The sequence below is a fragment of the Chiloscyllium punctatum genome, chromosome 12 (assembly GCF_047496795.1).
Source record: "Chiloscyllium punctatum isolate Juve2018m chromosome 12, sChiPun1.3, whole genome shotgun sequence".
In the NCBI taxonomy this organism is placed as follows: domain Eukaryota; kingdom Metazoa; phylum Chordata; class Chondrichthyes; order Orectolobiformes; family Hemiscylliidae; genus Chiloscyllium; species Chiloscyllium punctatum.
Genome location: NC_092750.1, coordinates 14,130,106 through 14,144,367, shown reverse-complemented (window position 1 = coordinate 14,144,367; position 14,262 = coordinate 14,130,106). Strand labels below are relative to the sequence as shown.

The 14,262-nt window shown below is 40.5% G+C and overlaps 1 protein-coding gene across 5 annotated transcripts in view; it reads left to right on the top strand.

The window, feature by feature from the left end:
• The window catches only part of fancd2 (FA complementation group D2), a 103,809-nt gene that overhangs the window by 31,841 nt on the left and 57,706 nt on the right, over positions 1 to 14,262 (top strand). For all 5 annotated transcript variants that reach the window (XM_072581876.1, XM_072581873.1, XM_072581874.1 and 2 more), the window contains 4 exons: positions 3,390 to 3,498; positions 7,104 to 7,139; positions 7,942 to 8,088; positions 12,149 to 12,283. In XM_072581876.1, coding sequence (XP_072437977.1) covers positions 3,390 to 3,498; positions 7,104 to 7,139; positions 7,942 to 8,088; positions 12,149 to 12,283 — 427 coding nt within the window. The remainder of the gene's footprint in view (positions 1 to 3,389; positions 3,499 to 7,103; positions 7,140 to 7,941; positions 8,089 to 12,148; positions 12,284 to 14,262) is intronic.

Below are 14,262 nucleotides of genomic sequence, written 5' to 3'. Positions count from 1 at the left end.
TTGTCTGTCCCACTTCCAGCATTACATTCAGTACCTAGTTCCCTTGGGCATTGCACAGAAGGTAGTGGGCTGATCCTTCGTCTGTTCTTGCTCGGAACATCGGCTCATTTTTGCAGGCCTCATGTGCCACATCCCCAGCTCTGGTGATGAGAGGGTGGGGACCAAGCACACACAACCCCTTCCTCACGCACACCACCAACTGGCTGCGCGACAGCACTGCCACAGCCCTGCTGGCTTTTCTTTGCAAATACTTCATTACTTGTAAAATGCTGTTTTACAGAAACCTCTAAGTTAGACTTCTAGAGATGTATAGTGTACTATATAGAAACAGGCCCTTTGGTCCAACTCATCCATGCTGACCAGATATTTTAAATAAGTCTGGTCCCATTTGCCAGCACTTGGCCCATATCCCTCCAAACCCTTCCTATTCATATACCCGTTCAGATGCCTTTTAAATGTTGTAATTGTGCCAGCCTCCATCACTTCCTCTGGCAGCTCATTCCATCCATGCACCAAACTTTGCATGAAAAGTTTGCGCCTTAAGTCCCTTTTTTTTAAATCTTTCCCCACTCACCTTAAACCAAAGCCCTCGAGTTTTGGACTCCTGCATCCCAGAGAAGACTTTGTCTTTGTCTATTCACCCTATCCATGCCCCTTATAATTTTATAAACCTCTGTAAGGTCACCCCTCAGCCTCTGACGTTCCACGGAAAGTATCTCCAGTCTACTCAGCCTCCCTGTATCTAAAACCCCCATTTCCCCACCCACCCCCCCCCCCCCCCCCAAAACCCTGGCAACATCCTTGTAAATCTTTTCTGAACCTTTTCAAGTTTCACAACATCCTTCCAAGAGCAGGGAGACCAGAATTCCACGCAGCATTCCAAAAGTGGTCTAACCAACTTCTGCAGTCAATGCACTGGCCAATAAAGGCAAGTATACCAAACACATTCTTTCCTATCCTGTTGACCTGTGACTTTCAATTTCAAGGAACTATGAACCTGCACTCCAAGGTCACTTTGTTCAGCAACACTCCCCAGGACCTTCCTACTAAGTGTATAAGTCCTACCCTGATTTACCTTTCCAAAATGCAGCACCTCACATTTATCTAAATTAAACTCCATCTGCCACTCGGTCCATTGGCCCATCTGGCCAAGATCCCATTGTACCCTCGAGTAACCTTCGCTGTTCACTATACCTCCAATTTTGGTGTCATCTGCAAACTTACCAACCACACCTCCAATGTTCGCATCCAAATCGTTGATATAATTAATGAAAAACAGTGGACCTAAGACTGATCCTTGTGGCACACCACTGGTTACAGGTCTTCAGTCTGAAAAGCAACCCTCTACCACCACCCTCTGTCTTCTACTTTCGAGCGAGTTCTATATCCAAATAGCTAGTTCTCTCTCTCTATTCCACGTGAGCCAACCTTGCCAACCGGTTTACCGTGAGGAATCTTGTCGAGCACCTTACTGAAATCCATATACATCACGTCCACTGCTCTGCCCTTGTCAATCCTCTTCGTTACATCTTCAGAAAACTCAAATAAGTTCATGTGACATGATTTCCCATGCACAAAGCCATGCTGACATTTCCTAAACAGTCCTTGCCTTTTCAAATACATGTAAATTGTGTCCCTCAGGATTCCCTCCAACAACTTGGCCCACCACTGATGTCAGGCTCACTGGTCTATAGTTCCCTGACTTTTGTTTACCACCTTTCTTAAGTAGTGGTGCCATTTTGGCCAACCTCCAGTCTTCCAGAATCTTGCCTGTGGCTATTGATGATGCAAATGTCTCAGCAAGGGGGCCCAGCAATCTCTTCCCTAGCTTCCCACAGAGTTCTCGGATACTCCTGATCAGGTCTTGGGGATTCATCTACCTTTATGCGTTTTAAGACATCCAGCAGCACCACCACCTCTGTAATATGGACATTTTTCAACATGTGGCTATTTACTTCCCCATTTTCTGTATCTTCCATATTCTTCTCCACAGTAAACACTGATGCAAAGACTTGTTAGTATCTCACCCCATCTCCTGCTGTTCCACATAGGTGGCTTCGCTGATCGCTTCGGGGCCCTATTCTCTTCTTAGTTACCATTTTGTCCTGAATGTATTTCTCGAATCCTTTCAGATTCTTCATAACCCTATTTGTTAAAGCTCTCTCAAGTCACCTTTTGTCCTCCTGATTTCCCTCTTAAATATACTTCAATGCTTTTATACTCTTTTAGGGAATCAGTTGATTTCTGCTGTCCATACCTGACATATGCTTCCTCATTCTTGATCAAAACGTCAATTTCCCTAGTCATCCAGCATTTCCTACACCAACCAACCTTAGCCTTCTCCCTAACAGGAACATACTGTCTCTGGACTCCTGTTATCTCGTTTTTGAAGGCTTTCCATTTTCCAGCCAAGCCCTTTACCTGTGAATATCCAATCCCAATCAACTTTTGAAATTTCTTGTTTAATATTGTCAAAATTGGCCTTCCTCCAATTTAGAACTTTAACTTTTAGATCCTGTCTATCCTTTTCCATCTGTATTTTAAAACCAGTAGAATTATGGTCACTGGCCCCAAAGTTTTCCCCTACTGACATCTCAGTCACCTGCTCAGTTTTGCACCCGGTACATCCACATATTGAATCAGAAAATTTTCTTGCACACACTTAACAAAATCCTCTCCATCCAAGCCCTTAACACGATGGCAGTCCCAGTCTATATTTGGAAAATTAAAATTCCCCACCATAACCACCCTAGTATTCTTGCAGATGACTAAAATCTCCTTACAAATTTGTACCCCAATTTTAATTGGCTATTGGAAGGTCAATGGTACAATTCCCAATAAGGCGATCATCCCTTTCTTATTTCTCAATTCCACACAAATAATTTCTGTGGACGTATTTCCAGGAATATCCTCCTCAAGTATAGCTGTAATGTTATCCCTAATCAAAAACTCCATTCCCTTCCTCTTGTTTCCTTTTCGATCTTTCCTAAAGCACCTAAACCCTGGAACATTAAACTTTGTGAAAGGTATCTTTTTTTTTTGCTGCTTATAACTTGCAACGTACAGTTTCCAATATTCTTTAGAGAACTGATAATCCAGAAATATGACAATAAAAATAAATTGCTGAAAAAACTAAGCAGATCTGGGAACATCTGTGAAGAGAAATCAAAGTAAAACTTTTGTGTTCTTCAAAACAAAATATGGTAATGCTCTACCATTAAGACTTTTTGTTTTATGCTAATAGAACCCACAAAGTGGAAGAGAAAATGCATCTGGCTTCTACAACTAGTCTGTATCAGGAGTTTCTTAAATATAATGCAACACTCGTTCAGAAGTCAGACTTTCTTGATAATGACTGATGTTGATTAATGTGCTGTTTTTGTATTTAGAGCTTTAGTGAATCAAGAGAATAGTGGTCATGACTGCGTTGCGATCATGTTTGATGTCATCAAAGCTGCAATAAGATTTCAGAAAGCAACAGCTGAAGCTTGGATTAAGGTAATTCCTAATTTTTTTTGATGTCGAAGAAGTCTTCAAGGCCAAAAATTTAAATAGGTTAATAGAAGTGAAGTACGAAAGGTTAATATGACACTTTAGTTTTGCATATTGTGAACCACGTGTACTCAGCTTGTCTTGGGCAGGCCTGTTATTATGAAACCAAATCGATATCAGGACAATTAGCATTGAACCTCTTTGATCACAAGGAACTGTGATTTCAGAAGCGGTTAAGAATCAAATATATTGGGTCTGAATTCACAAATAGAATGACAGATTTCCTTCCCTAGAGGACATTGGTAAACCAGATGGCAATCAGTCATAGTTTCTGGCACAATAACATTGAGTACATTTGATTTCAGATATTAATGGAATTTGAGTTCTATCAGTGATTTTTACCTCTGTGGTTTGCTGACCATTAACTGGGCCCTTTTGCTTGCTAGTCCAGTGACATTTGTGCTAGGCCAACACCCCTGCATCTCTCAAATTCTTTGAAGCACTATAGGGTGCATCCTCCTTTATACATGATATCTTTCCTACATCAAAGGTACATGTCACAGGCTCTCATGATGTGTCTTAAATCCTTTGAAGACAATTTATTCATGAAAACAGTTGTAGTTGTTTTCATCAAAGCTAATTCTTGAAATTCTTTTTAAAAACAGCATTATTAACTACTATCTTTCTATGATTTAGTTAATGGATGTCTTCAGCTTTGCTTATTATCCTAATGATCAACTTTGTACCATGCTTTCTCATGCCCAATATAATGACTTGCAATAATTTCCTTACACAAACACTTTTCCTGAATAATATACCGACTCTGAAACCACAGGCAAGCTTTATTACTTTCTCATGACATTTCAAAGTCAACAGGTTTCCCTTGGAAAGTCTGCTGCTCTATAGTACAAAGAACTTGGAACCTTTAAATCTCTAGGGAGTACAACAAGGTCCCCCCCCTCCTTTTTCAACCATAAACTCTGTGACTCTCCCTAACATTCTGCTGAGATAGATTTAACAATATCCATCTTTGACCATGAATTTGGAAAAAAAGGTAAATGGCCATGTACATCTTTACATTGCATGTAAACGCTTACATGCAATATAATAATGATGCCAATTAATAAGTCTGCAAGGGCTGTTTCCCCTTGGAAAGAAGAAGGCTAAGAGGAGACCTGATAGAGATTTTCCAGATCATGAGTGGGCTGGATAGAATAGATGGGGAGAAACCTGCATCTAAAAGGAATTAGAATGAAAGGGCATAGATCTAAAGTGATCTGTAAAAGAAGCAAGTGTGAAATGAGGCAAAACCTTTTCATTCAGCGAGTAGTTGGAATATGGAATATACTGCCTGCAGGTGCATTGGAGGTAGATTCTTTGGACGTATTCAAGAGGGCATTGGCTGATTATTTGGATAAAAATAGTGTGCAATGGTATGTACAAAAAGTATGAAATGAGCACTGGTTCATGCTGCTTGTTTAATGAACCTGTGCAGGCATGAACAGGCAAAATGGTCTCTTCTGAGCCATAACACTTCTGTGATTCTGTGAAATCTGGCTTGCTTTTTTTGGGAAGACATCTCAAGCACAAAATAAAGTTATGCTTACTCTTGAATACACACATTTCTGCAGCATATTTCACATTTGCAGAATATGGTGTCTCAGACACTGCTTACTGGATCGAAATACTCTTACTGCATTAGTGAACTCTTTTTTAAAAAAAAAAGAAAATAAGCAGTAGAAATGAGAGGTCTTTTTCTTAATTTTCATTGTTTCTAATTAGCTCACATTCCTCATAGAAGTCACTGATACTTTCTTGGGCACAATTGCAAGGATGTCAGCATTCTTCCGGTGTTCTTGGTCCAAGTCTCAACTCTTTACATCGGAACTCGAATCATGAATACTCTTAGGATAATAAAAAGTAGAGGGAAACATAGCCAAACTTTGTGCTGTGCTCAACCGGCATCCATGCAAGTGCATCACATTTCAGACTGAAATGTGTACAGTTCTGGTTGCCGCATTATAAGAAGGATGTGGAAGCTTGTGTACAGTTCTGGTCACCACATGATAAGAAGGATGTGGAAGCTTTGGAAAGGGTGCAGAGGAGATTTACTAGGATGTTGCCTGGTTTGGAGGGAAGGTCTTACGAGGAAAGGCTGAGGGACTTAAGGCTGTTTTTGTTGGAGAGAAGAAGGTTGAGAGGTGACTTAATAGAGACATATATGATAATCAGAGGGTTAGATAGGGTGGGCAGGGAGAGCCTTTTTCCCAGTATGGTGGCAGCGAGAACGATGGGGCATAACTTTAAATTGAGGGGTGATAGATATAGGACAGATGTCAGAGGTAGTTTCTTTACTCAGAGAGTAGTAGGGGTATGGAATGCTTTGCCTGCAACTGTAGTACGTTCGCCAACTTTAAGTATATTTAAGTCGTCATTGGACAAGCATATGACGTACATGGAATAGTGTAGGTTAGATGGGCTTCAGATTGGTATGACAGGTCGGCGCAACATCGTGGGCCGAAGGGCCTGTACTGCGCTGTAACGTTCTATGTTCTGTGAGTGTGATCATCATCAGCACAACCGTAACTAATTTTTACGTCTGTTCCGATAAGCCATGTGATGAAGCCAATTATAGCTCCCAAAGCACTACTCCAATTGGATTAAGATAACTGTGGATGTACTGGGATTGAATTTGGAACTTGAGAGTCCTTCACAGCTGAGTATCATACCATCTTTCAAGGCACATTTGAAAGGAAGATTTTTTTTTTCCTGCTTTAGTACTGAATGCAAAAGCAGAAGTTGCTGGACAAGCTCAGCAAGTCTGGCAGGATTTGTGAAGAGAAATCAGAGTTAATAGAGGAAGGGTCACCTGAAACGTTAACTCTGATTTCTCTTCACAGATTCTGCCAGACCTGCTGAGCTTTTCCTGCAAACTCTGTGTTTGCTTCTGATTTACAGCATCTGCAGTTCTTTTGGTTTTTATTTAGTACTGAATACCTCCATTTATAAAGCCCAAAATCCCATACATTTTGCTAACCACTTAATTTATCCTGCCATCTTCAAATATGTATGCATGTGCATTAACAGATTCCTGTATCCTGTTCAGAACTTTACCATTAAGTCCATATTGTGTTTCCGCATCCCTTTTGCCAGAATGTATTACTTTATTCTTCTGAGACTTGCATTTACGTAGCATGTTTTATGATCTCAGAGCGCCCAAAAACAATTTACAATAAAGTACATTTTGTGTGTAATTATTACAGTTATGTGGAAAGCTTGGCAGCCAAATTGTGCACTGCTAAACTCCTCCAATGGTAATGTGAACATGACTAGATCATCTGTTTTAGTGATGTTGGTTCAAGCATAAATTTTGACCAGGACAGTGATAGAACTCCCTTGAGTTTCTTCACATATTGGCAAGTACTCAATTGTACCCTTGAAAGTGAACAGACAAGACCTCACCTCAAAGATGGCCCCTCAGACAGTGCAGTACTCCCTCAGCACTGGGGTGTAAACCTAGATTATGTGGTGAATTCTCTGGGGTATAGTACTTGTACCTTAGATATTGATGTGAAAGAAAACATAAAGAACAATACTCTTTCCTGTTACAGGCTATTGAAGTGGTAGATTCTGCTGCCGGGCACAAGGTAACTAATTCCCTTTGCTATCCAAGTTTCTTGTAATTGTTGCAAGATTTCCTCATTTCAAGAAGAAAACATTGAGGCACCTCTGTTATATTTTGAAATAAGTGGTGCCAGTGAGCTGAAAGAGCAACTAGTTGTGTTAACTGTCCAGTTTTAACCTGTCAAGTGCAGTCAACAGGGGTCTTTGTTTCATCTCTAACTGAGATAATAAATAAGAGAATGATATTGGCTTTGCCCATTTTAAAAAGTGATGGAAGGTTAACAGAATTTAATATTCTGACAAAGCATTTATTCAGTACCCAATCTTGATCTAGGAATGGGAGAACCAAAATTAAAACTGTATCTCCAGTTTTGGGAAGGATGATGGCCCATTTGCCAACTTGTTTTGATTATTTATAACCAGAGTGATTTATTTACTCGCATTCCCTCCACTATTTCTTTATAACTCTGCAATTTCTCACCCCTCACAATTCTTATTCAATTCCATTTTTCAAATTATTATCGAATCTTCTTCCACTTTCTCGAAGTGTATTCTAGATCACAATTCTCTGTGTATATAATCTTCTCCTTAACTCGCCACTAATTCTTTTGTTAAAAACTCAATTCTTCCTCTTCCTTCTACTGGTAAGAATTGCAGTACTTGCAGGCTTGGGTTGCAAAATAATTTATTCTTGTAGTTAGTAAATGCTTATTCAGTGAAATGTTTCTTGCTTTAGTGGATGGAAGGGATACAGAGTTCTCCCACTCTTGCTGTTGATGATATTGAGCTGTTGACATATTGTAATATTTTTGATTCCTTTTGAAGGTTATAGATCTATTGGTTCTTCTAATCCTCCACACAACCAGTACAAACAATATCAAGAAACAAGTGGAGAAACTGTTACGTAGCAAAGTTCGTCTTGGCCATATTGGGGATCAGCTTCTGCAGATTGCATTCAGAAGTCATGTTGCGGTTAGTATCACTAACTAACTGAGGTTATTTTATACTTTTAAGTTATGAAACCTTGTGCTGAAATTTACCATTGCAAAGAGGATTATGTTTAAGCTACACCAAACTCTCAAATTTTCTGCAACTTCCAGCATTGTGCCACCACTAAACACATTTTTCCCTGCCCTGTCAGCATTCCACAGAGACCAATACCACTGCAGCATCCTGGTACACTCCTCTATTGCCCCCAATACTTCATCCACATTCCACTTCATGACACCTTCCCATGGAATCACAGGGCAGTAGTACTTTAACTCCTCCCTCCTCACTGTCCAAGGCCTCATACACTCCTTCTATGCGAAGTGTGGTCCGCTCTAAGTCAAAGAGACCAAATGCAATCAAGGTAATTGCTTCGCCATACATTCAGTTATCAAGTGTAGCTCCAGTCTTTGGTTGATTACTGTTTTAATGCACCATTTTGTTGTCAGGTTCTTATTTCTGCCCTAGCCTGCTACAGTGTTCCTGGTACAGTGTTGCAAAATTGAGGAACAACACCTCATTTTTGGATTAGGCATTTTACAGCCCCCTGCACCAAGTGCTGAATTCTGGCTTCCAACCTGACGTTTCTTTGTCTCCCACCCAATATTGGTATGTTGTGTTTTTTTTCTCTGCAACCATTACTGCTGTCTTTATCTTTTGTTTTACAATGCCTTTCGACTCCAATCTCCCTTAACATTTCCCAGACCTGCCCTTCTGTTTCACCTGCCCTTCCCCCTTTCAACAACATAACTCACTGCTATCCCACCTCCCTTCTCTTCTAAAAAAAAAGAGAGACCTTGGACTCAAAATTTTAACTGTTTCTCTGTTCACTGATGCTGAGTTTCTTCAGCACTTTGTCTTTATTCCACATCTCCAGAATATGCAATATTTTGCTTTGAGTCATAGTCATAGAGCTTGTAAACATACCCTTCAGTCCAAAGAGTCCATGCTGACATATTCCCAAACTAAACTAGTCCCACCTGCCTGCATTTGGCCCATATCCCGCCAAATCTTTCCTATTCATGAACTTATCCAAATGTCTTTTAAATGTTGTAACAGTACCTGCCTCCACTGCTTTCTCTGGCAGTTCATTCCACGCATGAACCACCCTCTGTGTTTTAAAAAAAAGTTGTCCCTTATGTCCTTTTTAAATTTTTCTCCTCTCACCTTAAAAATAAGTTCTCTAGTCTTGAAATACCCCAGCCTATGAAAAAGACCCATGTTATTCATCTTATCTATTGTTACGACAGAGGTGAACCCCTCTATTACTTAAGCCAAGCACCCCGAAAAGCTTGCCTCTCCTCGCCATTTATTAAAATATGAGTGACAGAACTCCCAAATTCCACTATTTAAAGAAAATAACATCAATTTATTTTTAACTCTAAAAGTGAACATAAAACAACAACTATTCACAACTCTAAGCCCCTCTTTCTCTTAACTACTTACGATCTGCCTCCAACTCTATAACAATATGCTGTTCCAGTTAGACACTTGTTAAAATTACATCAATTTAATTTCAAAACCACATAGTCGCTTCACTCTTCCTGTTGCTGATTTCTCTGGGTCATCGTCTTTCCTTTTACTGTGAGTATGTTTCATATGAAAAGGTACCTTTGATGGAGAGTGTTTTCTAATTTCTTTCAGAGCAAGATGTTAGATGGGCAATTAGTTCTTCACGAGTTTCTCTCTCTATGGCAGTTGTTCTCTGACCAATTTTCAAAATGTCCACATTATTACTCGTTTCCCCGCACCCCCCCCCCCACCCCCACCCCCACTGGTTCGATGTTGGCAAAACAATAAATTCAAACTCGATTAGGTTTTAGAATCCTGGGGCATAATTTAAACTGGTTAAATTCGAATTGTTGTCACAACAGCAATCAAAACTCATGTATCCATTTCACAGCCAAATGTTACTTTTTTTTCAATTTTCCAGTATACTTTGGGACTACCATCTAGTCAGATACTCAGGTGCTTACAACCTCTTAGTTCAGAACAACATTTTCTCTCTCTTTAAAGGTACAGTACATGCCTTCAACTTCATAACAACAAGCCTCTTATGATTTTATAAGCCTCTATAAGGTGAACCCTCAACTTCCTACACTGCAGTGAAATGTGTCCCAGCTTTCCAGTCTGTTCTTATATCTCAAATCCTTAGCTATTTTTCCATCAGCTTGATCCATTCACAAAACAGTTTTATTTTGCCTGCTGAAGTGGAGTCAGGTTTTGGGTATGATGAATACTGGGGCATAATTCCTTCTACATCAATTTTCATCATTTTCGCCAGTCTCCTCTGCTCACTCACTCCAAAATCATCTATCTGTCATCCTTTTCCTGTTTTATATTTTTCTCTTTGATATGTTTTCTCCCTTTTATCTCCAGTTACTGCCCATTTCATCAGGGGTTCCCAGTATCATGATGTTTTATACTCTTCAAGTTTATTTATATTAGGCAATTTTCCTTTTGTTTTTGAAATAAACCGAAGAGTGTAATAAAATTATGTTTTTAATATTCTGGCTCAATGTATCAGTATTAATTGTTAATGACTCTAGGGGATTTTTAGTGGCAGTTGTTAATTTTATCCTTCTGAAAACCTAATTAAATAAGAACATATCTTTGCTCGTCCTTTGAGGAGAAGATAACCATGTTCATCTTCTGAGGTGTTTGGTTGGATTCCAATGACTGTGTGTAAATGATTGCTAAGGTTAAACCAGATAGGACAGGATATTACAGAATTGATTGCAGAATCAGGTGTGGGCCACAACTGAAGTGTTGTATGCAGTTCTGGTCACCATATTAAATGAAGGATGTGATTGTGTAAGACAGGATGGCGATGAGATTTGCCAGGATGTTGTATGGACTGGAGGGTCTGAGCTGTGAAGAAAGATTGCATAAGCTGACTTATTTTCCTTTGAGCAGTCAAGGTTGACAGGGGAACCTTATAGAGGTGCACAAGATTATGAGAAGCATTGATCGGGTAACTGGCAGACTCACTTTGCATTAGGAGAGGGGTCAATCACATCGATTTAAGGTAAAAGGTAGGGGAGAGTTGAGGGTAGGGTGGTGAGAGCTTGAAAGAATGGTTGAGGTAGAAACTTACATAGGATTTAAGTCTCCAGGGCTATAGACCTGAAAGCTGCAAAATCGGATTAATATTGTCAGATTTTTGTTGACTGACCTGGACACAATGGGCCAAGTCATCTCTATGACATCCTTCTGTTTTGTAAGCGCCATTGAAAGATGCAGCAATCCTGTACAAGCTTCTCCCAGAACTTCAAATTGATCTTCGAACTTCCCGTGAAGGCTTCAGTTTCCTTGTAGCATTTCTTTTGACGTGATTAGAGAGCAGCCAAATCCAAGTACTCCAGCGAAGATTTGCTTTATTAAGTGACTGTTAGGCCATTTGGCTATATGATCAACTCAATTTGTAATTGTCACGGTGTGGATGCTCAGCTAAGCATTTCACCATAAGTATTTTGCCCTATCAATCCTCTGAAGTGCATCCCATCCAGACCCAGGCCCCTCTCCTACAACCCCACATTTGACAAGGCCAATCCACCCAACCTGCACATGTTTGAATTGTGGGAGGAAACCAGAACACCTGAGAAAATACACGCAGACATAGCAAGAACATGTAAACGTCACACAGTCAGCCAAGGCCACACCTGAACCCAGGTCCCTGGCACTGTGAGGCAGCAGGGCTAACCACTGAGCCACCGTGCCACCAATTCTGGCAAAGATTTGGCAGGCAGCCGAAAGAAATGTGATTCCTTTCCTGGTTGTTGCAAAATTTGGCAAGTTTCTTTCCACTCCTACAGGTCAACATTAATTGTGTTACCATAGTGCAAGGCAAGCTACCTGTGGGATCATGATTCTTTGTAATTGAATCATGATACCTATTTTTCAAGCTGTCAGTGATTCAGGCAATAGGTTCAGTAAAAGCTCTGTATATAGCATATCGCAATGTACACTGTTATTTTGTCAAGTTTGTTCCTTATAGTCAGAAATAGCCCTTTTCTTTGCTAAACATGCCACTATTTCTTTCCAGGTTGTCCGTGAGTACTTTCCCTCTGTGCTGTCCTTGGCCCAGACCCTGTTGAGATCCTCCGATGTAACTGTGGTGTCATTTGGCAGTCAAATGTATAAGCATGCATTTATGATGTTTGATTCCTACTGTCAGCAGGTAAGAGAAAGGTTTCTGTGTGTTGCTTCCTACTCTTGTGGGGAGCTAACTTTTTCTGGGATGGAGTTTCATTGGGCATTTTCTGACTTCACAACTGAGTGACTATTTATTATGTATGAACCTAAGCTATGAGTAGACAGTTTGTCTGTAAGAAGTATCATGACCAAAATCTGACCTTAATCACATCCAGAGATATGATTTTACTCGTCAGTGAAAATCAATGGCCTGTATTTTAAAATGGCTCTTCTGTCGTGCTGAGAACACTTTGCAGGTTCATACTGAACTTCTGTCTTTTGAAGTCTTGCTTATACTATCATTGATTGCTGGCCAAAGTACACCCTTTCCTATAGCCTCTTGATTCTTGATCAAGTTAATTCCTTGATCAGACTAAGTTATAGTGCAAAGGGAATCTAATGTTATAGTATCCACACTGTAAAAATTAAAAGTTGAAAAACTAAAGCAAGTTGGAGGTACCTTTGTTTTTCTGCTGGCATTCTAATTTTATGATGCTTGTGGGTGGCTGTCAGGTCATTGGCTCGAAGTCTAGTGTTGTTCAATGCACATGTGAATAGAAGCAGGATCAGGCAGGCCACTCCGTTCCTCAAGTTAACTCTGTCTTTGAACAAGATCATGGCTGATCTGATAGTAGCCACAAATCCATATTTCTTCCTACCCATAAAACCTTTCACCTCCTTGCATTTCAAAAATCTATCTACTGCTGTCATAAAAATATTCAAGGACTGTGCTTCCATTACCTTTTATAGGAAGAGATTTCCAAAGTGACACAGCTTACTGTGAGCAAAGAACATTAGGAATAGAAGGTGGGGCAGGCCATCTGGCCCCTTGAGCCTGCTGTGCCATTCAATAATGGGCGGCACGGTGGCACAGTGGTTAGCATTGCTGCCTCACAGCGCCAGAGACCTGGGTTCAATTCCCGCCTCAGGCGACTGACTGTGTGGAGTTTGCACGTTCTCCCCGTGTCTGCGTGGGTTTCCTCTGGGTGCTCCGGTTTCCTCCCACACTCCAAAGATGTGCAGGTTAGGTGAATTGGCCATGCTAAATTGCCCGTAGTGTTAGGTAAGGGGTAGATGTAGGGGTATGGGAGGGTTACGCTTCGGCGGGGTGGTGTGGACTTGTTGGGCCGAAGGGCCTGTTTCCACACTGTAAGTAATCGAATCTAATAAGATCATGGCTAATCTTTTTTGTGGACTCAGCTCCACTTACTCGCCTGCTCACTGTAACCTTTAATTGTTTTACTGTTCAAAAATCTTAGCTTTTTCGCCTTCAAACGAGGTACCCTCAACTGCTTCACAAGACAAGGAATTCTACAGATTTACAACCCTTTGGGTGAACAAGTTCCTCCTTAACTCTGTCCTAAATCTGCTCCCCCTTACTTTGAGGCTGTGTCCCCAGTTCTAGTTTCATCAGCCGGTGGAAACAATCTCCCTGCTTCTATCCTATCCATTTCCTTCATAATTTTATATGTTTTCATAAGATCACCCCTCATTTTTCAAAATTCCAATGAGTATAATCTGTCTACTCAATCTCTCCTCATAAACCAGCTCTCTCAACTCAGGAATCAACTTAGCGAATCTCCTCAGCACCCCTCCAGTGCCAGTACATTCTTTCTCAAGTAAGGAGACCAAAACTGTACACAGTACTCCAGTTATAGCCTCACCAACACCCTATACAGTTGCAGCATAACCTCCTCTTTTTTTATAAATTCCATCCCTCTTGCAATGAGGGACAATATCCCATTTGCCTTCTTAATTACCTGCTGCAAACCAACATTTTGTGATTCATGCACAGGGGCATGCAGGTCACTGCACAACAGAATGCTGCAATTTTTCAACCATATAGATAATAATAAATTTTACTGTTATATTTTCTTATCTCTGTTTTAAATGGGTGACCTGTAGTCCCAGACTCTCCTGCAAAACAAACCATTCTTTCCACATACATCCTGTCAAGACCCTTCA